General features: G+C 32.9%; 1 protein-coding gene across 3 annotated transcripts; it reads right to left on the bottom strand.

The window, feature by feature from the left end:
• Positions 1-4,464: 4,464 nt before the first annotated feature.
• Positions 4,465-20,986, bottom strand: LOC108746595 (phenylalanine--tRNA ligase alpha subunit). Of its 3 annotated transcripts, none has more exons than XM_018483457.1 (8): positions 20,642-20,986; positions 9,359-9,699; positions 9,058-9,279; positions 6,247-6,362; positions 5,993-6,177; positions 5,553-5,914; positions 5,372-5,473; positions 4,465-5,160 (listed from the first exon to the last, which is right to left on the bottom strand). In XM_018483457.1, the coding sequence occupies exons 1-8, from the start codon at positions 20,780-20,782 to the stop codon at positions 4,500-4,502; spliced, it is 2,130 nt and encodes a 709-aa protein (XP_018338959.1). In that variant the 5' UTR covers positions 20,783-20,986; the 3' UTR covers positions 4,465-4,499. The 3 variants fall into 3 exon arrangements, with proteins under 3 accessions (XP_018338959.1, XP_018338960.1, XP_018338961.1); XM_018483458.1 differs by lacking the exon at positions 20,642-20,986 and adding an exon at positions 10,588-10,606; XM_018483459.1 differs by having other exon boundaries at positions 5,086-5,160; positions 5,345-5,473.
• Between the last annotated feature and the right edge of the window lie 6,318 nt (positions 20,987-27,304).

The raw sequence follows: 27,304 nt of genomic DNA, 5'->3' as shown, positions 1-27,304 counted from the left end.
AATCATCAAGCATTTCTTTGACTTTCGAAATGTAGGTATTTTTGTTTAGAGCCAGTGTTATTTCTCTTTCATGCCTTAATGAAAATGATGTCTGGATTATTCGTGCAAAATTGTTTTGTAATCGTAATAGTTGAGTTAATCGTTTACTGATTATGTTATTTTAAATAGAGGACGATAAATAATTTTTCAATATAAGTGTGGTACAATTCCCAATACTAAAAATATTACTAGGTTTAATTTTCTTAAAATTATTTTCAATATTTTTGATAAATTCTGATAATATTCGTTTTTTATTAAATAAAGGTAACGCGAAGTTCTCCCCTAATTGTAACAAATATTGAACTTTTTCAGGAATTATAAGCCAGACAAATTTGTGAACCAACCTTCTTTGATGTTAAATAATGAAGACATTGATGTTGTTTTAATAAATTCAATAAGCTCTATTTTATTGTCAAAATGATTGTTGGAACGACAAGAATTACTTCCGTGGACAGGCAATTGATATTGAGCATTTTGGAAATCCGAGGCAACAGTATAAATCTGAGGTGGCTGATTATTCAATATATGATAATGGATTAGAGATATGTCATTATAAATTCTTTTTTTATTTTTATACAACATTCATTTTATTTTTCTCGAGAGAATGATTTCCTCTTTCTTCATATGAGATTGAAAGGTGTTTTCTTGTTTTGCAAAAAAAGAATTACAAATAGATATAGGAACATGTTGTTGAATGCTTCTCCTGAGATTCAAAATTTGTTTATACGAGTTATTATTAAATCTAAGCGTCATTAAGTTCTATTTTTTAAATTCTTAGCATATATTGATTCCTAAAATAGTTCATTCTGTATATGGAACGGAAATATGAGAATTTTAGTTTATCATCCATAAGAAATTTTAGATGTTATGGAATAACATTGTTCCTTATAAAAGTTCTAATAAATTTTATCCAAATTTGTTCCTAATGATATTTTTGTGATGTTTAATCCAAAGCTTTATTGTTTTAAAGGAATAATCCCAAAAGTTAAATAAATAAATTTGCAAAAAGAAAGAGGTAACGTAAATTGACGCATATTACAGCCAACATAGATAAACAACAATAATTATATTAGGACGCTTGAATTTTAAACAATAACAAAAAAAATAACTATAATAACTATAATAGACTAATGAGAGTCAGCATTGATAAACGGCGCAATTATTTAGTGAACAATCAATAATAGAAATTGGATTGATGTCTTCTTTATTTTGAACGTTTCAACTCTCTTTGGAGTCCTCCTCAACAATGATATAAGAATAATTAGCTCACATGTCATTTACATTTGCTTTTTGAGATTGTAGAGCCAGAATTTTAATCTAACTTCTATAGGTGAAACTTTATCATTTCATTTCGATCTTTGCCATCCATGTACCATCATGATTCAGAGCTATTTTTGTAACTTCTGTATTTACAATAGTTAGGGTTAAACGTGAGCGGCGAGGTGGAATTGAAGATGACACACGCCACACGAAAGTTCGGGAACATTCACCACTCAAAGGCACGATACCCCCACTACTTCTCCACTGAAGTCATCGAAACATACCAACGAGTGATGTTTCCGAACGCAGCCTTACTCATATGATAATACACAAGAGCTAAAAAAGATTTCGCGCGACGAGTCAAGTTGCACGAGAAAATGCGAAGTAGACTAAAATACAGGCGAAGAAACAATGACAAAACAAGCCGGGAGAAAGTAATAGTTTACAACGAAGATTTACTTTCTAATATCACTACCAAAATGGAGCTATAATTGGCTAAACACTCAGAGAGAAAACTTGGACGAATATTTTCAAATTATTTTAGCCATTTTAACAGATCTCAACGGAGATCTTACGTCTTTGACAGACGTAAATAAGACAGAAGAATATTTAGTATCCGCGAAAAAAAACGGTATTCTACGTACTAATTATTTACCTCTAGAACGTATCATAATAGATTTAAGAGCTGCCTCACAGTTTACGAAAGGATTACATTTTCCTTTCCAGATAAAATTAGAAAATTGGCATTCCATTCAAAAGTTCACGTCAGTAGCTGTTGTTGTCGATAATTATACATTCACCACTTTCAAATTTCTGATAATTGCGTACCGTATATATAAAATAGTAAAAGTAATGCTATTACCTATCTAAACAATTAAATGTATTTAAATTCATTAAAGTAATATCCAATAATAGCATTAGAAAAAATAATCATTACACGCTATTACGCGAAAACGAATTAAATAAATGTATTCACGATATAACTTATACGTGTGAAAAAAATTTTCCCATATACAATCAGATGCACTATGCGAAGTGCAAATCTTTGCAAACATGCCAGGGCAACTCCGGAATTGCAAGTACGGACGTGTCCTTGCAAGTACTATGTTATGGATCACGCCAACGGAGGATAGAATATGGATGTACTCAGTCATTAAAAAATCAAGAATGTACCATTACTTGTAACGATGGATTAGAAGAAAAAATCGAAATAAGCACAACAGGCAAAATTAAACTAAAAGGAAATTGTAAACTAACGACACCAGATATTATCTTGAGGACAAAATCACAATTAGAGATGTGGTATATTCATACTCATTTACCCGAGTTCAATCTTAGCTTAAATATTGAAAAGGAGAATACGTTAGACCTGCCAAACTCCATTGAAGAAAATAATGAAAGATCCCGAAAAACTAACTAAACTGAGTTATATAAATATCGACGAAATAGATAAATATCTAGAAAGTAACAAGAGTATATTCACTACTAAATATTTTATATCCCATAGGATCAAGTATATTAGTTATATTAATAACGTGATCAGTGTAGTTTTCTGGATAACAAAAAATAAACTAATGCATAAACCATAACAGTCAAGAAAGACAAAGTACAGGAGTAAAATGACCGCACCAATGACGCTGTGCTATATTGAATAAGTAAAATGTAAGAAACGATTGTATAATACGTGTAAAATCGGGAAACATAATGCTAAATTGTATTATAATATTTAAGAAATTCGATTTCTCATTTCCTTTTTTCTAAGGGAGGAGGAATGTCACGAATGCCATTGCAAAAGTAGTACATAAGAAATGTTAATTTATATTTATCAATTTCGAAAGAATACGTTGTAAAAGAGAGAAGAAGCGTAAGGCCGGAATTGTGCAAGCAATCGATAGAACTCGGCCGTTGCATCCTTGATCAATAATCAGAACGCTGACAAGAAAGCGCTGATTCGGCAAGGACGGTCGAGAAGAGCAAAAGATACAAGGCGAAGATGCAAAGCAGAGCGGATCATTTTTGTCAAACAGTGAACGCGTCATGTCTCTATCCGTTTATCTAAGTAAAATATTGTAAGGATAATAATTAAGTGTTTTATTAAAGAAAACTCTTAAATTTTACAAAGTGCTCTTATTGCTGAAAAACCTAACTCGTCCTCGCTGGATTCCAAACCCAGTGCCGTGAAAATACGGTGCAACAGTACGTATAAAACAATCTTGGTTTGGACTACAGATAACATAAACAATTATTATTATACTTAAAATTAGATTTAGATTTACTTAATACGACAGATTAGTTAGTTAGAAAATTTGTATGTATGTGTGAGTGCAATATTGATGTAGTAGTATATGTATCGCATTTTATCAGTAAAGCAACGATCTCATCGGAGTTCGAGCTTCACTTTAGGATTCCTTTGAGAACAATTTTTTGTCGTTCTCGGCATAAATTTCACCTCACACAGATACGCATTAATGCGTATACTTTAATCCTGAAAAAGGATTTTCGAATCTGTAAAAAAGGAAAAAAGTAAATCCTTGCATAATATGTAATTTTGTTTTAGGAGAAATATTATATTTTTTTCTACGCTTTGAATCGTAATTCCACAAACTCAATATTGCTCGTTCAAATTCTAAATCCTACTTTATGCTTATTTTTAATCTACAAGCTATAAAACTTTTATATCATGCCAATGTTAACTTCAGACAGTTGTACACAGTTGTACGTGCCACAAAGTGAATTTACAAATTTTTTCCAATTTTTTCGTAAAATCGTGTTTACGGGATTTCTTTTTGTGTTCTTTAATTTTGTAAAAAAAAATTTTGCAATCCATGAAGTCAATTCGGAGATTTCTCCTAAAATTTCTCCTAATCATGGTAAAACAAGACGAAATCAAATATAAGTATTTTTTTTTACAATCGATTCTGGATTTAAATTCTTTTTATGGAAGTAAAGTATAAACTACAATGAAAGATTGTGAATTGTATATTTTTTAAATATAATTTACGCATCAACATCCGCGAAGGTACATATAAGCACTTTGCGTGTATCACATTTATTTTTAGAGCCTTATCAAAAAAATATTACTATTTTATTTTATTTCAATAAGACATATATGTCGTATATCAAAAGATAAGACGTATATCAAATGTTTTTTCTTTTTCAGCTTTGCCGTACTTTATTTTTATTCACAAAATAAATAAGATTTAATTAATGTAACTTTCCTTTTTTATCCCATATCTATCAATATACTCAAGAATAAAATCGATTATTGAGATATCTTTTCCCATTATATAATGTGATTTTTTACACAGTTTCAGTGATCTACTGATGTTCGTGTCATGTAAAACACAATGTATTTTATCTAAATAAAAATCTATCTTACTTGCATAAAGTAAGCCATTTGTTTCATATTTTAATATATTCGTGTCGACGTGTTCAATTAAACGATTTAAATATCGTGCTATATTTACCATCCCTAAAATTTTATGCATTCTTGGCAACACCATAATGGGATCGAGACCAATAGGTTTCCAAATTATAGTTAAAGATAGATCAACATTTACGTTTTTGTTGAAATGAAACAAACCAAAGCTAGCAAGCTCATCAGGCAAGTTTGCCACTGTAGAGTGAACGTATGTTGACACAGAAACATGAAAGTACGAAGATATAAATTGCAAAAATGGTTCAATAAAGTAAATTGGATGTTTTGGATCGCAAAAAATAACAAGTTCCTGTTTAAAAAACTTAGGCTTTTTTGACAGCTTTTCCGCCACTTGCTTGATCTTTGATTCTTGGTTTGACTGTGTTTTTACCGGCTTTTCTTCTTGCTGCGTTCTCCATTGTGAATGTATTATTCGGCTAGTTCTGTACATAAAAATAATAATCTGAATTGGATGTTAGAAAAAATTTTCAGATTTAACTATAATATTAACATATATATAATTAATATAATACTATTTAACTAGAATTGTCAAATTTTTGTAATTTAGCTTATAAATGTTTTTTTACCTAATTTTACTTCCAAAAAGATATAGTCTAACATAAATACCTTAATAATGCTTAGAATGATATTTACTTCTCTAATCGACATAATGGATTGTTATGAACCATTTCCATGTCCACTTTTGGTCCAACAAGATCGCGTATATTGTTTAAACAATATTTAATCATTGTTGGCCTAAAGTAAAAAGAATTAAGTACATTACATTTTTATATTAAATTACGAATCGTTAAATTATATCTATTTTCATACATACCTTTCTAATGACAAACCCCACGCAATGACATTTACATCAGGAGGTAGATTCATTGGCAATAACATTTCAGGTCTAAACATACCGCTATTACCAATTTCTATCCATTTCTCTAATCCATTATGAAAACAGAATATTTCCATACTTGGCTCAGTGTACGGATTATACGCAGGTTTAAATTGAAGTTGAGTAATACCAAGTTTACTAAAGAATTCATATAAAGTGCCAATAAGATTACCCAATGTAAGATTGTAATCGGCAATGACACCTTCAACTTGATGAAATTCGGCAAGATGTGTCGCATCTAAAGTTTCATTGCGAAATACTCTATCAATACTGAAGTACTTGATAGGCTTAAAATCTCCCTGCAAAATATTTTTTAAATTTTGTCTCGTCCTTAAAAATGTAACTTGTATATACCTACTTCTCCGTCGATTACTTACTTTCTCCATAAGTTTATATAACATTCGTGCACTATTGGATGTTGTATGAGTGCGCAGCAAATTTTTTTGTGCCTCTTCCAACTTCCAATCATATCTATAACCTTGAGATCCATATGCTCCTTTACTGTGAACAGTCCTCACTCTTTCCAAATATTCCATAGGGAACTTTGTGCTAAGACAAGGTTCTAAAAGATAAAACTAATTTTTTTGTTAATGTCTTTTAAGCATTCATATATTAATGTAAAATAAGATACCGGAGATGAAAAAAGTATCGTGAGCATCGCGAGCAGGATGTTGCTGCGGCTGGAAAAGAGCATCAAAATTCCAAAAAGAACTTTCTATGTAATTATTTGACGGCATTTCAGTAAATCTGAAATAGAACAATTTTTGTGATAAATAAAAGTCAATATATGAGGGCAAGTCAATAAGTTCTTAGAAAATCTATCAGAGGTCACTCGCAGTGTCATGTCACATTACTTTTTGGCAAGCATTTTTCAGCTGATTACTGTCAAATTTTGAGCGGAATTTATCGCGTGGTTTCATTTCTGTAGATTAAAGCGAACAACCTTTGTATTTTTTGCAAAATGGAAAAAAACGAGTTTCGTGAAGTGATTAAACATCTACATATGAAAGGTTTAACGCCGAAAGAAATCAAAGCCGAGTTGGATAATGTTCATAGCACATCTACACCAGCGTTTGCGCTATATACAATTGGGTGAATTAATTTAAATATGGTCTTACATCCACATGTGATGCACCTCGTTCGGGACGTCCAATTGAGGGACTCTGCTACGCCAGAAATCATCGATAAAGTCCACGATATTGTTTTGACTGATCGACGAGTGAAAGTGCGCGAGCTTGTTGAGACCACAGGCATATTACATGACACAGTGATTTCAATTTTGCACGAACAATTGGGTATGAAAAAGCTATCGGCAAGATGGGTGCCGCGTTTGCTCACTGTGGACATAAGCGCGACCGTGTGACTTCAAAACAATGTTTGGAGATGTTTCAACGTAATCCGGGTGAATTTCTGCGTCGATTCATTACTATGAACAAAACATGGATTCATTACTTCACACCCGAGACGAAGGAACAGTCAAAACAATGGACCGGGTGAACCAGCTCCGAAGAAGACGAAGACCGTGAAGTCGGCCGGAAAGATGATGACCACAATTTTTTGAGATGCACGCGGTATAATTCATATCGATTACCTTCCGTCGAAGCAAACGATCAATGGCGATTACTGCGCAACCTTATTGGACCGTTTCAACAACATTTCAAAGAACGTTTTAAAAAACGTCCCCATTTGGGCGAAGAAGAAAGTACTCTTCCGTCAAGACAATGCACGGGTTCACACATGCCCGGCACCAATGGTCAAATTCAACGAATTCCGCTACGAATTGCTTCCTCATCCAGTATATTCGCAAGATTTAGCCCCTTGTGACTATTTCCTGTTTCCAAACCTGAAGAAATGGTTCGGAGGAAAGAGATTCACCACCAGAGAGCAACTCATCGCCGAAACAGAGGGTTATTTTGAAGGGTTGAACAAATCATATTATTCGGATGGCTTGAAAAAGTTGGAGAATCGTTGGATCAAATGTATCGAGCTGAAACTATGTTGAGAAATAAAAACGAATCGATCAAAAAAAATGTTTTACTATTAGGAGTATAAATAAGTTTCCGCCGTTTTTTATCAAAAATTGGGCATTTATTGTGAAAGAACGGTACCTAATGTTTTATTCGAAGTATTGTCCATCGCTAGCCATTACTTTTTCCCATCTTTCTAGAAGCATACGGATACTGCGTCGGAAAAACGCTTCATCTTTTGAAGCAATCCACGAATCGACCGAATTTTTGGTATTTTCATATGATGTGAAGTGTTGCTCAGACAGGCCATGCGCCATCGATCGAAACAGGTAGTAATCAGAAGGAGCAATGTCTGGTGAATACGGCGGGTGGGGTAAAACTTCCCAATTGAGTGTTTCCAAGTAGTTTTGACCGGCGCCGCAACATGTGGACGAGCATTATCATGCAGAAGAATAACTTTGTCGTGTCTGGAGTAGTAGTGGGCGCGTTTTTCCTTGAGTGCTCGGCTCAATCTCATCAATTGTGTTCGGTAGAGAGCCCCAGTAATGGTTTCGTTCGGTTTGAGCAACTCATAATAAACGACACCTAGCTGATCCCACCAAATACACAACATGAGCTTTTTCCCATGAATGTTCGGCTTGGCTGTCGATGTTGAAGCATGGTCAGGTGGTCCCCATGATTTCTTCTTCTTTGGGTTATCGTAGTGGATCCATTTTTCATCACCAGTGACTACACGGTGCAAAAAACCCTTTCGTTTATGCCTGGCAAGCAGCATTTCACATGTGAAAAATCGGCGTTCAACGTTTCTCGGCTTCAGTTCATATGGAACCCAATTTCCTTGCTTTTGAATCATTCCCAACGAATTTTAAGCGGTGAAATTGCTGGTTGAGTCACTCCTAATGTAAGTGCAAGTCCTTCTTGTGTTTGGCACGAATCTTCATCCAATAATGCTTCCAATTCCGCGTCTTCGTACACTTTCGGCCTTCCGCTACGTTCTTTGTCTTCGACGTCAAATTCACCGTTCTTAATCGGTCTCTTTTGAAACCACTCACGGCAACTTCTCTCACTTAAGGCAGCCTCATCATATGCTTCTACAAGCAATCGATGCGCCTCAGCTGCAGATTTCTTCAAATTAAAGAAGTAAATCAAAAGCTCCCGCAAATGATGCTTATTCGGCTTAAAACTCGACATTTTCGCACGAAAAAAGATATAAGATGCTGATGCAAAATCGCTAATATTTAAAGGTTATGTTCTTGCCAGATGTCCAACCTTACGATATGACGTTTTACAGCTGACAATTTTAACTATAACATACTGGTAGCGCTATTGTTTGTCAAACGGCGGAAATTTATTTATACTCCCAATATTTTTTCTAAGAACTTATTGACTCTTACCCTCGTAACATTAAAATATATAAAATTTTCGAGATTTTAAAAATAGTAAAAATCTTGTAAATAAAAATTGATGTCGTTTACCCCATTTCCAAGAAGATTTTTCTGAATTCATGACGAACTTTTAACAATGGATGTAAATGTCCTATTTGAAGTGACGCACCTAGAGCGTCAAAATTGTATAGTTTAAATTTTTTATCTTTCCAAGCACCATTTACCAATAAATCTGATGTCAAGTCTGTTTCTAGCTTTTCTATTTTCGTAGAAAAATTTGGCCCCTTTTCAAGATGCATAATTTTTATCATCCTGCCATTATGAAGAAAAATTTTAAAAATAAAATGTTATGTAATTTTACTTTGTCCTTTACTTGTTTTATTTTGCTTACATCTCTTGCAATAATTTTCTCTTCTTATATTCTGCTTTAATATTTTCCGGAACATTTGTGAGATTCTTCAAATGTACCTGAATGATATCTATAATGGATGGTGCTTTCTTTCGTACAGTAGGAATGTTGCCACTTTTATCAAGCTCAATCCACCCTGCAACCATCGCCTTGGAAAAACCTACTTTAGCATAAGGGCTAGATTTGATAAGTTTGGCCTGAGGTATTCCTTCATCAGGGATAGCATTGTAAATAGCCGCTTCGTGACTGCCATGTTCTATTACGTATTTTCCTTCGTCGGTAATTTCCCATTTTTTTTGGGAAATCGGTTTTACCACGATCAACTGTAAGTAGGTTAAAGATCGCGATAATTATACAATTTAACTCATAAATCAATAAAATTACTCTTATTCGACGCGTTTTTTTACATAAAACGAAAGAATTTGGCAGAAATAAGCAATGCTCTGTCCCGCGAACTGAGATATTAAGGGGATACTGGAGTTATCAATAAAGTGTCATTTCATATTTCTCAAACCATTTTGTTTTTCTTATACAAAATAAAAAATCTTCAGAATAAAAGAAAAAACGTAAATATCATTGAAAAAGTACAAATCGGTATGAAAATTCCCAAAAAATTGTAAATTATAGTTTTCTGTTACCACGTAGGTTCGCTTCCTTCATATATATATATATATACGCACGCATCACATATAAATACATGAATGCATGAAGGATATTCAAACAAAAAGTACTTTCCCATATTTGAATAATTTATAAGAATATCGTGAGGCCTTCAAATTATGATTTTGAAGCTTACGAGAGAAATGTGAAGGACGATTTGAGTATCATAAACTCGCATTCATGTGATATATAGGATATAGTAGAGCAAGAAATGTACGTAATATTTTACTTAATGTATGTAATGTTTTAATTAATGTATGTAACGTTTTCTTGACTTTGCTTAATGTACGTAATATTTTATTTGGAATTAAAAACCTGTTTTATCGACATGAATCAAGTTCTGTCGTACTAGCATTCTTTTAAGGGGATCCTAAAGCCTCTTGTTTTACCATGTAAACACGTATAATTTTTATATAAGAAATACTTTTTTTTCTTTCACCAATTCGAAAATCCTTTTCCAGGATTAAAGTATATGCATTAATACGTGTCTAGAATGTAGAGTCTATGAGAGAGAGATCGATCGAAAATTTTAAAATTAATATATTTTTTACCATTGCTTAGTGTAACATGGCGTTTCAGCTGTCAAGTTCAGCTGACAACGTTTGCTTGATACGAAAGCTTTACAATCTGTACATACGAAATAGTGGTTCCCAAACACGCAATTACACGAACAAACAATATTGAGTTTTTAGAATTAGACTTAGACGCTTTATCGCGACGAATTTATTATACGAAAATTGACATGTACGTGTAACTGTGTATATCATATTGCGTGAGATATTGCTGTGGTAATATAAAAAGACATGTCGATGTGCGGTGCGCGGTGCGATCTCTGGTGATTTCATCGGAGTTCGAGCTTTACTTTTCCCCTTAAAGTGCTTTTTCATGTTAACGTTCGCCGCTCATTTTCAGCATCAAAATTTTAATCACGTAACCTATTTTGACGTTAAACATGAGCGTCAAGCGTCAACATGAAAAGGTATCTTTGTAAGATATTACTATATGAGGAAGTTAGAAGACAGTTCCTTCTGCCGGGCTGTGTGATTTTGTGGCGAGACGGTTGCTTAGGAATATAGACGACTTCGAGACCTCGGATCAAGTTCCGGCACCAGTGAAGTGCCTGACATTTTTTCTCGGCCTAGTTCCTACATCTTTAAGCTTAAGTTAAAGTTGACGACGTTAAAGTTGAACGAAGTTCAGGTTAGGAAATATACTATGGATGCATTCTGTTTCACGCATAATGCATCATTTATCTTTGTTATTCACCGAATATTAAACAAGGATAAATGATGCATCATGCGCATCATGAGTAAGACGGAACGCCTATGACAAAGGCTGCGTCCCATTTAATGTTCACAACGCTCGTGGAATCATTCATCTTTGTTATTTATCGTAAATGTTAAACAAGGACAAATGCTTGCAAGCGGTGTCACTCATCGCTCATATCATTCATATTCAGTAGAGTAGGTAAAAAGAGAGTGGCACCAATGTATGTGCCTAATGCTGATTGGCTCCGTCATTAAGTGTCCTTACTGTTAGTTAGAAAGAAGACGTTAAAAAAAGAAGAAGATAAAACGTCGAGGAATTGCGTCATAGATATTGGACACACAGTGCCGACTTTCGGTTAATTGGCGTCACTCTTTTTATACCCACTCTAATATTCAGCGACAAACGAGTCACGAGATTTAATATGTAACTAATCTCGAATGTCGCTTATATAAATGGGTTAGCAGCGATAAATTTTTGATGATAATGACATTAATTGTGTTGTATAAAGTGCCGTAAAGTTCAAAATGTCATATCAAAAACGGTATTACGATTGAACTTATCAAGTTGATGCGATCTGTATACAACAGAAATAAATTGAAACTATGGCAAAATAGACTAATAGCATCTGTATGCATTAATAAATGTACAAATTTAAAAAAAAAACAAAAAAAGAGAAGTTAATGACTATTCAGGTTAGGAAATCTGCCACATCGATGGCATAGAGACATGAGAACATGTAAGTGAAGCTAAAATAAATATTTTTTGCTTTAATTTCATAAAAATCGGTGAGAATGGTAGAATTCTTAAGTATTATATTACCTATACTTTTATACCTTATTTTATTTTTTTCAGTGATATAAATGTCAAGATGCGCGCGTAGAAAGAGATAAGTTGTCTCGATATTTTGTCTCTCGCACCATTCTGCTTAACCCAGCATATACTATAGAAAAATTTATGGATGAGTCTATGTTATACAGGGTGCGTCACCAAAATCCGGACAAATCGAACAATTTCTTTAAACAAAATATTTTTAATGAAAAATTAAATATTACAAAAAATCCTTTTACATAGCACTTGGGGGATTCCTATAGAACACAATTATTCGATATATCCCCCATTAACTTGATTGACGGCTTCTATTCTCGATCTGAAGCGTTGGCACGCACGCTCTAATATAGCGCTATCCATGCCGACGAATGCTGCCTCAATAGCGGTCCTTAATGATGTCACATTGGGATGCCGAGACTTGTTTGTGACCCTTTCAACTGCGCTCTATACGTAGTAGTCCAAGGGATTTAAAATTCGTTTTTCAAAGAACACAATAGCAGATTGGAGCGAGCAACTCTGCCTGTCCTGGCAGCTTCAGAAAGCATCTATCGTATTTTTTGTGTACGATTGTGTATTCTTTAATGTGTACGATTTGTATCGAAGGTCCTCCTCGGCAATTCGACGCATTGTTGACTCGCTTACACCAACAATCGATGCTAATTCTCGCAACGCCCTGGGTCATCCGAAATCAGTGGTTGAGCCCTTTCAACGAATGCGGGAATCCTCGCGGTGCGTTCTTTCGAGTGACTTCCTCGCTGGCATACTGGAATCTTCGTTGGACTGTTCTAAAGCCGTATATTTTATCACAACGTCATAAACGGTTGATCTCGGGTATCTAAAGAACCGAATTATTTCCGTTGCTGAGCGCCCAGCGCGAAGGCCTTCGATGATCGCGGCTCTTCGATTATACTCCGCACTTGGTTTCAACATCTCGGCCATTTTAAGAATATGACTGTTTACTAGAAGCATCAGACTTTCTCGGACGCCAACAACAACCTCTGGCGGAGGCACAATATAGCGGAAAATTTAAATTGAAATTTGTCCGGATTTTGGTGACGCACCCTGTATATCTATATCTATGGTAAATATCTTTATTATATTGTACTTAAGCCTGCGGCACACGATGCTTGTTTTCCTGCTGGATTTCTAGATGGATTAGAATCTTGCCATTGTATTGGCTGGCACTGACAGAAGAGAAACATGGAACAACAGGAGCTGGCGGCATATGGTGCTTGTTTTCCTGGATTAGAATCTCGCCACTGTATTGGCTGCGATATCAGTGCCAGCATCGCAGCCAATACAGTGGCAAGATTCTAATCAAGGCTTTACATCCTGTTGTTCCATATTTTGCGTAAGAGCGATGTCGCTAAACGTTGGATTAATTCAACTTTTCAACGGTGTCGCTGGTGACAAGAAAGTGAACAAATTGAGGGAAAATTCAGTCACGTGATTATTTATCGCTGCGACAAGCGACATCATGAAATTGTATGTATTTAAGTGCAGTTAAATGTATCGATACGAGCATTCGCTGTGATCACGTGTTCAACATCAATTAAAGGCATTTTTACATAGGAGCATCGAGCATTGTAAGCTAAGGATATATTCACACAAACTTGCATTGCCGCATAAATTATTCAATCATATTTTATGCGTCTTTATAAAAAAAATATTGAAAAGGTCGGAAATCGATACAGGAGTCTGGAAGAAAAAAAAATATTATAATAATAATTTTCTTTATATAATAATACGATAATTTTCTTTATGCATACGTTTATGCGTCTATGCAAGTTTATGTGGATATACTATAATGCCTGTTCTACAATAGAGTTGCAAACCGCAAAAATTTGGCCAATCACAGTTAAATATAAAACAAATAATTGATTAATATAATTGGTATATTTCTTGCGACTATAATTGGTTAATTTCTTGCGGCTTATAGCTTGCGACCCTATTGTAGAACAGGCTAAGATCATTAAGATAAGATAAGATTAAGATAAGATGCTGTCAGTGTCAGCATCGCAGCCAATATAGTGGTAAGATTTTAAAGCAGCTAACAATCCAGTAGGAAAATAAGCATCGTGCCACAGACTTTACACGTCATAGTCGTAATCGTAAGACCGTAAAAAGTGATAGGCTACTGTGTCGGGACCAAGCATTGTCCGCGCAGAAGCAACACGAGTGAAACGTCATAATCTCAAAACCATGATCGCATAGACGCAAGTTTTCGTTCCGTTGAAAGATTACGTTTAACGCCTTATACCAACTAATCGGAAAACAGTTACATGACTTATCGCTTGCCTCGTAGCCAATCAATTTATAGTTTTTTATGATCTTACAATTACGACTAAAGGTTTGTTTGCGTCACATATAACCACATGTTTCAACATGTTCTTACCATATATAGCTCCTACTCACTCTAACGAGCGCATTTGAATAAATAGGAGTTACGGTTGGAGAAAGTAGGAGCATGTTGAAGCATGCATCGCGAATAAACCTTAATATTTTACATGTAATGGCTTTATTCGCTAAAAACAGGTCACGTGATCAAAACTGACGAATAGCAATCATTCGACACTCGATGAGGCCATGCGCATACTAGAAAGAATAAGGAATTAAAAATAAAGAATAAACAGGAATAAAGAATAAACAATTTTAACCTGTCAGAAATCGGATACATCGAAACGGTTTCTGATAAGTTGAAATCATTATTCCTTATTCTTAATTCCTTATTCCTGCTATAATGCGCAGCGCTTGACGCTACCATAAGGACCTTAGCAGAAAGGCTGACTTATATGGCCGCAGCACAGACTTTTGCATAATGCATAAGCAAATCAATTGATCAGAATCTTTCCTTTCCTCCATTCTATGGAAAAGAAGAATTTTGATTGGTTGTTTCCCTTATGCACTATGCATTACGCGTTATACAAGGGTCTATCTAGGTTCACAATCTTGCTTTAAGAGGCCGTAAGCCATAAAGTCTTAAGAAATTGATCAATCACAGTTGAATATGAGAATAATAATCGACTGTGGTTGATTAATATCTTACAACTTGACGGCTTAGGGTGCTGTCAAATGACAGTCGAAATTTCGGAAAACGGAATCTCGGAAAAGTAACAGTGAGGATCAACCAATCAAAATTATTGAGATGCATTAGTGTTCGTCTGCACAGATATCTACGTTAAATATAAGATTATCGAAATACGTATAGAAATTCAATTTCTATACGTATAAACTCTGTAAAAAATTTGTCACGCATGAATATGTATAAATATATATAAACATACATAACATGTATAAATATTCATAAATATACATAATTTTATATGAAATATGTCAATACATATTCATACATTCTCCTTTCTTTTGTAAAATTACTTTTTAGTGTAATAATAATAGAAATAATAATAGTAATGTAAAAATATTAAAAATAATTAAAAAGATATGTTACGTCCAGACTCTCCACAGTTCTTTTCTTCGATTAGAATTTTCGCCATAAAAGTTATTAACAAGTAATATCGGTAGATCATTTGATTCTACCATAGAAAGTTACAATAGAGACGAATAACATTCGCCTTTTAAGCTAATAATCCACTCGAGACGAAGTTGGATTAAATATTATATTTGAACCAAGTGCCGAATAGATGAACTTTAGCCCAAGGAACAGAAGAAGTAAATAGATTAAGAATTACAAACTGAAACAACAGTTGTCTGTAATAAATGACACATACATATGTATTTTTTAGTAATAATAAATTAAATAAATTTATATAAGTACAAAAAGACGTTCTCTCAAAGAATTTGAACAAATATGTTGTACATAAAATTGAGTGTACAAATTGCGATGCAACTTATACAGGTCAAACAAGTAGGAGATAACAAAATTGGAATACACATAACCAATCTGTTATCACGGAACACAGATTGGAATACAATCACGAATTCGATTGGGAGAACATCAAAACACTTGAGGGAACAAAGAACATTAAATAAGCGGTTAATATCTGTGAAAATACATATATTTACATTTGCAAAAAAATGGACTCGATTTACGGTTTAACACAGATAGATTGCATCATGCTTATGCATCCACGTTAAATAATTTGACATAATTTATATTTCAAGACTAAACGATAATAAATTTACTTCATAATTTTATGCACAATCTTAATGCGACGTTTAAAATTTCGATTTGTTTAGATTTTCTTTTTGATTCAGCAATTCATTTATTAATTTATATTTGTAATCTTTCGTTAATCAATTCTTGTATTAAATTATATTTGTAATTTTTACAATAAGTGATTATAAATTACTACATTTTACATATAATATTAATGTGACGCGTTAAATTTTGACTGGTTATTCTACATTCTTTTTGACGCTTCAACTCTTGTATTAAATTATATTTCAAACTATTATAATAATTTTCTGTTCTTATATTTATTATATCTATCACATTATATATGTTAAATATGTCATATATACGTTATATATGTTAAACTCAGCAATTTAATACGAATGTATTGTCTTTACATTTTTGTATTTATTATGATTTATTGTTTTCCATCGAGTCGACCTTTGTCAATTTAAACGGTTCGTTAGACATATTCGTCACTCGGAATGGCTTGGATGGAGTTCAAACAAATCTACATAAAATGTATCATAAAATGTGATTAATTGTGAATATTAATATATTATCCAAAGTTTCATGATAAAATTTGGCGATCATGTGGTGAGTTACTAATTTATTGGTTGAATTTAAACATCTTAAGTATATGAATTTAAACAGATTACACTACAGTTTTGTCAACCTGCAAGTGACTCCACCTTGACCGTTCGCGAAATCATAGTATGGATAAAGAAGATTGCTGATGAAGATTCCAAAGAGAATCGGAACGTTCGAGATTTTTCAAGATTTTAAATAAAGATGATATCAACACTTCGTATGGATTAACAAAATTTATTTGTAACAATTTATTACGCATCTCCATTCGCGCTGACTCTCATTAGCACAGATTTAGTTTATTTTTTATTATTTTAAGGAAAAAGAGCCCTTATTTAATATATTTATAAGAAAATAATTTATTTTTATTGTAGTGAATTTGTGTTTGTATAGTATATTTGTATAATTAAAGCAGAAAATTATTTTTAGAAATTGATTGATGTTGAACACGTGATTACAGCGCATGCTCATATCGATATACATTTACATTGTTTTCGAGCTAAAACACAGAACATTACACTGTGTTCCACTGTGTAAAATACTTGTTGAAACGCAATTTAGTTTTACAGTATAACACCAGAATGCATTGTAGTCTTCCATTTTTATTCTTATAATTATATTTAGCGTATAAATAATAAATAATTTTTATTTAGACTTAATTTTAAATAAAAGTTTATGAGTTTTATTTAGTCTTGAGTTATAATTTTTTCGAAGAATTGACGATTCAATTTTATTGCAAAATAAGTACGGCTACCAAATAACTTTTTGAAGAGTTGGTTAACATTAGTTGCTTTCCATTTATACACAACTGAGTCTGAAGTGACCTGAGTATTTCATCACTCAGATTAATGATGTCATTATTTACTTACTCTGATAAAAAGTTATCACATGACAACACAGGTTCATAATCTCATTTTTACGAGACTCACTAAAGCACACGGTCTCGATCTTCTACAGATTATAATCCCTACAGCATAAAGTTGCAATATTGCTGCAAATTCTATGCTGTATGGGAAGTAAAAACTCACCCAGATAGCAAGTTTTCCACATGTTGCTATAAATTTGTTATAAATTGCGTCGTCTGAGTTGCCATCTTTTTTGAGGAAAGCGGCCGATTTTGCTTATGATATTGGCGGCAATATATACTATAAACGCACAACCGGAGAGAAACAATTTCCTTCTTCTTTTTTATAAGTTTTATAGGTTAGGACAATGACGAAACGCACGGCAACATGATGGAAACTAATTCTATATAAAACAAATTTGCTAGCAATTTGACAGTAATATAAAAGAAACTATTATAGTAAAAAGAGTTAATCTCTAACAATGCTTTCCTGTTTAAAATCGACTCAAAAAAGAACTGTAAGATAATATCTTTAAGATATTTCGTAAAAAACTCTGAAAGATATCTTAAAGTGACTTATAAGTTGATTTTAGACATTTTATTCATTTAGTTGACAGGTGTAAGTTAATATGAATAAAATTACAATGCAGAACAAAATACATATTAAAATATTAGGAGATTTCATTTACTCGGTAAACATTTCCAAAAATGTATTATACCTTTTATCTTAGAGCCCTTAGGGCTTATTTCAAAAAATTATTTTATCAGAACACAGTTAAAAAATCTTCTAATGCTATGTCTTTTATTCTATTCTGTTGTTTTTTAAACTCGAGAAATTTAACTCGATGCATCCCTCTGGCGACGATATCGCATACTGCTCGACGACACTATTTTCATTCGATTGACAAAAATGTGGATAAAATATTTTACAAAAACGATTTCCAATAGATTTTAGCAACATTTATGAAAATAAATTTGTTATAGCATTTCCATTCCTTTGCGCAAACAACCGTTGTCCGTCTCTAGAAGCCAGTTTCATCAACGCCAGTTAGCTTAATCAGCCGTTGACTGATTAATTGCGTTTGCTGTTTAGTAGAATCAACCAACTGTGGTCGACAGTTAATCACGATTAAGTTTGATCGGCGTTGGTAAAACTGGCTCTAGATTGATCTAAACGAAATTATTATTGCCCTGATGACAGCAATATGATGGCAATTGAAGAGAAACTTGTGCTAAGCACCTATTTCTTTTCTTATGCCAAGGAACGTTTTGTTATCTGAGCAGTTAAATCTCACTTGTCAGAATGCAAAAGAAACGCACATTCAACTGTTATGACGTCACAAGTGAAAATTATGTGAGAATCGTTGTAAATGGAAAGCAACTATTGACATATTTTACACACTTGTACTTAGCTTTTGACAATGTCGAACAATGTACACCTGTGTCACAGTTGGAACATTTTGTGTAAGACACAGTGGCCAGTATTCATAGTCACTTCAAGTTGGCCAGTATTCATAGTCAGTTCAAGTTGGCCAGTATTCATAGTCAGTTCAAGTTGGCCAGTATTCATAGTCAGTTCAAGTTGGTCAGTATTCATAGTCAGACCATTGTTAGTTCTATCTTGAGGCATCACGAATCAATCAGAGGATCATTAGCATCTTAAGACATTACTTAAGACGATTTTGAAATAAAAATTGACTATGAATACCGACCATAGGCTTAATTTACATCGCACTTGATATGGGTATTAATTAGTAACTTTCTATTGAATGATCTTAATTTTAGCAATATGTTGAAACATACATATGTATATTTAATTATGATGTGTACTATACCAATTTAATATATCATTCTTTAAATACATTGCTGAAAATAATTTAATAGAAAATTATTAGTTAGTATGTATATCAAGTGTACGATGTAAACTAGGCCCCTAGGATGTAAATAGTCAGTTCTTATATTCAAGATTATCTTAAGTTCAGTCTTGAGATGTCGTGAATCAATTAGAGGTCAATATTCATAATTGATTCTTATATTTGAGGTTGGCTTTTAAGTACAGTCTTAAGATGTCATAAGTCAATCAGAGGGCCGCATTAGCGTTAAGACATTATTTTAATGGTATATATTAAAATGATCTTAAAATAAGATGGCCGGTATTCATAGTCGGTTCTTATTTTAAGATCGTCTTAAGTAATGTCGCTAATGCGGCCTTCTAATTGATTCATAATATCTTAAGAATGTACTTAAGACTGTCTTAAATATAAGATCTGACTATGAATACTAGCCTATGAATAGTGTTACACTGGCCTAGTTTACATCGTGTACTTGATATAGGTACTAATTAATAACTTTCCGTTAAATTATTTTAATTTCAGCGATGTATTCAAAGAACGATCTACTAAATTGATACAATATGCATCAAAATGATTAATTAAATACACATATCATGTATATGTTTACATGTATTGCCAAAATTAAGATAATTCAATAGGAAATTACTAATTAGTACCCGTCAAGTGCACGATGTAAATTAAGTCTGTGTCATCTGTGTACATTATTGAAAAATACTCTTAATCAGTATGACAGATTTCATAACCTCAATAGTCGTCAAATGTAACGTTCAATATCTCAGTTCACGGAGCAGAGCGACGTTTATTTCTGCCAGAAATCTTTTGTTTCATAGAAAAACACGTCGAATAAGTCTAATTTTATTGATTTTTAAGTTGCGCAAGCTAAATTGTATAATTACAAAGATCGTAAACTCAAACACGTCCGGAGTAACAATTTCACAGGTGAAATATTTCAACAAATATTATTGATAAGCGCATTAATTTAAATATGTATGTATTACAGGTACAAAAACAATTGAGAATGTTGAAAATGTACGAGTTTAAATAACATGTAGCGATCAAGATAGAAATTGCTGTTGTTGAAACAGACTCACGTCATGGACAGTCTCGAGACTTTTGATCGCGCCTACGATCTTTTGATGGTCCTCTTGAAGTATATCTGCCAAATGTAACGAATTCGTTTCGTCATGTGTATCCAGATATTCTAAGATACGATCCGTCAAATGACTTGCCATCTTGCACCGCTAACGTGTTTTATCCTGCTTCTTCTTGGCTCACTTGGCTGCGTTTCAGAGCTTCTATCTTGAAAAGTATTGCAAAAAACTAGAAAAATGCTAGAGTTTACTTAACGTATACTATAGTATTTCCATAGTTTTTCGTATAAGATACTTTTCAAAAATAGAGGCTCAGGAATTAGGGCTGGTTTATAATATACCATAATCACATATATATATATACACACTACCGACTAAAAGCACAGTATATACAGTAGCGCAACTCTTCTGATTTTATGTTGGCCAAAGTGGAATGCGCATGCGTAAAATCAGTAAGTAGCCTCGTCTCTTTTCCTTTTTTATTGCTCTCTTTCTCTCTCTCTTTTTCTCTCATTATTTAAATAAGCGTTTCAATGTTTCACTTAAACATTTGTCTTTCAAGCATAAATGGTTCAGAATAGCAATTTAGAGGAAAGTATTACGTATATTGTCTATTTGATGAAATATTATGTAAGAAATCTCAAGAGATTGGTCTAATTTTTGTGAAAAAGTGAACAAAAGTAACATAGAAAACCGAGCAAGAAGGATTTCTGTTTATTTATTGTATTTCAAACTTATTTTTTGGACATACCTATATGTATATAAATTTCTTTTATATCAGCTTTCTCATAATATTTTTATAGATATATAATTATATAATATTTTTTATATACAAATATATATTTTTAAGTTAATTTAATATTTTTCCTAATTTTTCTATATTTTTTCTTTATTTTTCAATTATATTTACAATTTATTTATATTAATTTTCATAAAATTTAAATTATTTTATCGCAATATTAAGTTTATTCGCGTCGCATGCTCAAATATGCTTCAATATGTTCCTACAATAACACTTATTTCAACGAATTCGTTGGATTGCTATGCTAATAAATCTAGTGAGATTTGCGCGAAATTTTGACAGAGTGAAAAAAGGATGAAAAGAGAAAGAAATTTAGGTGTTAACTGTGACAACGCTTAAACTTACTTACTTCAGGCATGCGCATTTTGGCAGCACTAACATCAAAGGTGCCGACAAAGAGTTGCGCTACTGTATATACGAGGGTCGTTTGAAAAGTCCGTGCAAAGTCACTGCTGATGGCACTACTGGCGCGTATCAAGGTTAGATTTAGTTAGTAGCATCTCTTGGAGGAACACACACCAAGTTACAGCCAGATCGGTCTATTTGTTTGTGTTTGGCATTCATTTGAATCGAGGAAGTCGAGGGGGGTTTGTTTCTGCAATCACGTCCTCGTTTCCATAAAATCTTTTTCCCGCCAGCCATTTCTTCATATTGGGGAACAAATAGTAGTCCGAGGGAGCCAAGTCTGGAGAATAGGGGGGATGTGAGACGAGTTGGAACCCTAATTCCATTAATTTTGCGACCACAACTGCTGAGGTGTGAGCTGGTGCGTTATTGAAAATCACTCGACTTCCTCGATTCAAATGAATGCCAAACACAAACAAATAGACCGATCTGGCTGTAACTTGGTATGTGTTCCTCCAAGAGATGCTACTAACTAAATCTAACCTTGATACGCGCCAGTAGTGCCATCAGCAGTGACTTTACACGGACTTTTCAAACGACCCTCGTATTGTGTTAAAAGGTTGCAACACTTTTTTTTAATAGGTTTTGGAATGCAGTCTGCTCATCAAGCGATTGGTTCTTATGCTGGATTCACACTGGATCCGACGTGTGTTGTCCGACGCTCTGCAACCAATCAGAAAACAGAATTTTGCTTCGTACCATCGATCTAGTTTTTACCGAGGATTTAATCCGGATCAGAATGTAAGAACGAACCAACTATAGTCGAGCATTCTCTTGTCCTTCGACTGTAACAGGGGAATACTCAACTTACTTATGGATCCGTAGGTAAAAACCAATCGCTCGGTGAGTAGGCTGCATTCCGAAAATCATAGAAAAAAATCTGTTGCAAACTTTTAGTTGGCGAGTGTAAACAGGTGACACAGGCCGCGGTCCAATTCACGCTTAAATGGGGAGCACAGACTCTTACATAATAATAATAGCGTTATTATCTACTGCACACTGAACGCGATAAACGATATACAATGAGAATTTTACTTTGCGTCGTCACGTGAGAAAAAACAGAGCTTTTATTGGATATCGCTCATCGTGTGCAATAGGCTTATCAACGCACTCACGGTTGATCTGATTCACTCCCTGAACGTTTTACGTAAGCAAAGTGACGTTAAATGGAATTTTTGAATTCGTATGCTCACAGTCACCATGATCCGGAGATGGGTCAGTGTAAGGCTACATTTTCATGCTGACGTTCGATGCTCGATTCGAGCGTCAAAACAGGTCACGTGATCAAAATTGATGAATAGCAAGCATCAATTTTGATTACTTAATCTGTTTTACTGAAAATGAATGTCAGCATGAAAAAACAGCCTAAGCGTTTATTTTATTTGGGCGGAAAAAGAGGATAATATGAATTGTAAATGTGGAATAGATGCATCCAGGTAGTACAATTCACTTACTAAAAATAATTAAATGTAATTGATAATAATATAATAATAATAATTAATCATATTAATTGTTTCAATAATAAATATGATTGATTGGATCGAGGTTATAACATCATTAATTATTGCCGGACTCACATCACATTGAACTGATTTGGCAACAAAAATTTATATACAACATCGAACGTTTTTATCAGTTCTTTCCAAAATGGTTGATAGTAGCATATCATTTGACAATATGATCCATATATATTTATTATTGACAAGTATGATACATAGATTATGAGTCTCTCGTGATTGTATTCATACCAGGCGGTCCGAAATAAAATCGTTGATAGCGCGATAACGATTATTAACATCGTGAGAATTGTGAGCACTGTGGGCGCGAATCGGACCGTAGCCACAGTGTAATGATTCTTGCACACCAACGCGACATCCAGGTTCTTTACTCGAGTGCATCTATGTATCATTTTATCCTTGTTGTTCACCGAATGTTAAACGAAGATAAATAATACATGGGTGCACCCGGATAAATTTCCAAACATAGTCCAATAAACATGTATATCATTTTTCCAGTAGAGGTTGTAGAATGTTTTATTACATATATCAAGGTTATAATATATGTATAAGGGTATCAATCATGAAACTTTATCCCTAGGATGAAAAGTGAAAATTTTTACCATTGAAATTAATGGAGAAATTTTTCATTTTTCACTTTCTATTCTAGGGATTATGGTTGATATCAAGCTCACATTTTTCAATTAATTCTGCTTTTTGTGTAGCCATGCGCAGCTCTACTTATTCGCTTATCGCGTACGAGAAATGTTCAACTTCGCCCAACTTTTGCTGCGACGTCGCGATACTTGGAAAAATTATATATATGCTTATTGGACTGTGTTCGGAAATTTATCCGGGTGCACCCATGTATTATTTATCCTCGTTTAACATTTGATGAACAACAAGAATAAATTGATACATAGATGAATTTAAGTGAAGGCAACCTGGATGTCGCGCGTCGCGTATCGCGCTGGTGTGCAAGAGCCATAATATGTTCTGATCCGGGTTAAACCCTCGGTAGAAACTAGGCCACTGGTTGCATTTAATAAATTCAACAGTTGAGTGAGCGCTTGCTTGTGTGCTGGAAGAATACATCAATAGCACACAATCTAAAATGCTGATTGGATGAGAAGACATCCAACACTAATAACAGCGAGCTTTCAACTATTGAATTCGGCGTTCGCTAAACGGCTGACAGATTTCCTAACGAATAACAATAAGTAACGGGCAAAGTAAGAGTCAACACACTTTTTTGGAATCAACAAAAGAATATATCTCAATTAACAAAGGTAAAATTACATAACGCAAAAGATAGAATCAAAATTAAGAAAACAATTACAAGTTTTGTTTTCTTAATTTTGATTCTATCTTTTGCGTTATGTAATTTTACCTTTGTTAATTGAGATATATTCTTTTGTTGATTCCAAAGAAGTGTGTTGACTCTTACTTTGCCCGTTACTTATTATTATTCGTTTTGTATAGAAAGAGTCCTTTGATTTTTTACTTATTACAGATTTCCTAACCTTAATAATTGTCAACTTTAACGCCAAATAACTCGCTTTGTAGGGCAGTTCTGAAGTTTTTTTCTGCCAATTTCTTTCATTTTGTGCAAAAACGCGTCGAATGAGCCTAATTTCATTAAAATCGGTTTAGAGACAGTTCTTCTAGATAATTATCAAAAAGAAAATATTATTTATATAATATGTAGGATTTATTTTATTAATATTATTTATATTTATAATTTTAACGGTTTTAATTTTTTTTTTAGTATGTTCCACCAAATCTAAAAATCTGAAAAAAATTACGAATATAATTTATAATAAAATTGAGCTACTGAATTATTTTAAAAGTGGTAAAAAATTCATATCATATAAAAAATGTAATTTCAAAAATTCTTGAATTTTTCAAAAACAGAATTTTGAGCCAAGAATGATAAGAAAATTCTTACTCTAATTTTTTTGATACCCTTTATATCCATGATTTTTTTTGTAAAGATCCGTTTAGATTTAACGGAGAAAAAAAATACTAATGAAAATCACATTTTGTTCGATATCTCGAAACGGTGTGGCTCTTTTGGGATGAAACTTTGCACAAAATTCTTTCATCAGTGTGTTAATTTTGTTTCCTGTAGCAATCGATTATGTGCTGGGGTCTGAAATCACCTTCTTATTCTGCTATACTCTTTAACTTTTATTCTATTTATATTTACCTCTGTTGTCATTCTTCTTCAATTTATTCATTGGCTCTTTCCTGCGTTCAGCAGAATATTTGTTTTGCAATTGTTGGAAATTTTCTTTGCTCTGATTGAATTATATTTTTAGATCTAGAGGAATGGTCTTATCTCAGCAGACATTCATAAAACAACTGTTGCGTTCTGCTGAACGCACTTATTGTTATATGTATGTAATACAATTTCAGTTTTACACTTTACAGGTTGTACCATTATTACCAGCTGAAAATCTATAGTTTACGTTATTATAGATTTTCAGCTTTGCTGAAATGGCACCTTTATGTTCAAAAATGTACTGTCAGTACATTTTTGAACATATAGGCGCCATTTCATGCATCAAAGCTTCGCTGGCGAAGACCCCCCCACTCCGTCGAAAACGAAGCCAGCGTTGAAATGCTCTTCGCTAAAACCTCGTATCCTTTTCATGGCTTCGCCAGCGAAGCTATTCTCACTACTGCTCCGCAAATAAAGAAGTGTTTTGAAAGTTTTGAACTTGAATAAAAAAGTTTTCATGCATGAATATACAGGATGTCCCAGAATGACAGTCAAATATTTCATGTACTGGTAGAGTGACCTAAATTAAGTTTAAAAGTCCTCTATTATTTTAAATATTAAGGTTATCTTTTATTTATTTTTTAATGGAGTGAGGTAGTCTAACAACTAAAGTCGAAACGTTTCTTATATATTATTTTTTAACTAATTGAATGACTCTAATAAACCATTTTACATTTTTGATCTAATTTTTTGTGCATAAATTAACTTTCCTATTACTGTTATTTTCCTCCATTTTGTAATTTTCGTAATAATTAATAAGATATTAGTTACTAAAAATCGCCAAACATTAGTTTTCAAAAATTTTTTACCAATTACTGTCAACTTTCAGAAAAAGAGCAAGCCACAAAAATTGTTTATTTTCTTCTCGTAGAGTTTTGAAAATTTTTTCAGAATTTTTTAGTACAGCATTTTCTTATATTATGTCGTTAAAATTAGTTGTCAGTAAGAAAATGGAGCCAAAAAGTTAATAAAAAATTCTGAAAAAATTCTTAGAACTCTATGAGAAGAAGATAAACAATATTTGTCTTTTGCTATTGTTCTGTAAAGTTAATGGTACTTGAGAAAAATTATTGAAAATTAATATTCGGTGATTTTTAATAATTAATATCTTGTAATCTTTAGTAATTAATATCTATTCTGAAAATTGGAAATAAAATGATACAGGACTTTTTAAATCAATTTAATTCGCTCTCATCAGTATACAAAATATTTGGCGGACATTCTGGGACACCCTATATATAAATATATATAAATACATATAAATATGTAATAAATGCTCATAAACATATTATATAATTATATATGAAATATGTCCATATATGTTTGTATATCCTTCTCTCTTTTATAAAATTACTGTTTAATGTAAGAAAAATAATAATGACAAAATGTCAAAAATAATTAAAGAAACAATTTTCGCGTTGCTTGTTTTAGAAAAAAATCAAGTCTAGAGAAATGTAAAAAAAAATTATTCTTACATAATTATACATAATTTTACATGTAATTATATATCAGTATTTTTTTTACATATATTTGTCCAAACTTGATTTCTTATAAAACAAAAATTCTAATTTGAAAATTGTCCTTTTAATTATTCTTCGTGTTTTTTATTATTATTATTTATTTTGTTATATTGTACTAAAAAATAATTTTACAAAAAAAAAGGAGCATATATGGAC

This window comes from Trachymyrmex septentrionalis, unplaced genomic scaffold, assembly GCF_001594115.1.
Source record: "Trachymyrmex septentrionalis isolate Tsep2-gDNA-1 unplaced genomic scaffold, Tsep1.0 scaffold18, whole genome shotgun sequence".
Taxonomy (NCBI): Eukaryota; Metazoa; Arthropoda; class Insecta; order Hymenoptera; family Formicidae; genus Trachymyrmex; species Trachymyrmex septentrionalis.
The sequence above is the reverse complement of the archived record's forward strand: the minus strand, read 5'-3'. Positions and strand labels throughout refer to the sequence as shown.

What these genes read in the sequence shown, in the direction of transcription:
- LOC108746595 (XM_018483457.1), bottom strand. Translation starts at nt 20,782, where the DNA reads ATGGCAAGTCATTTGACGGATCGTATCTTAGAATATCTGGATACACAT. An exon ending in CGATACTTTTTTCATCTCCG is followed by an intron (nt 6,178 to 6,246) that starts GTATCTTATTTT and finishes TTTATCTTTTAG; the next exon opens with AACCTTGTCTTAGCACAAAG. An exon ending in TATATAAACTTATGGAGAAA is followed by an intron (nt 5,915 to 5,992) that starts GTAAGTAATCGA and finishes AATATTTTGCAG; the next exon opens with GGAGATTTTAAGCCTATCAA.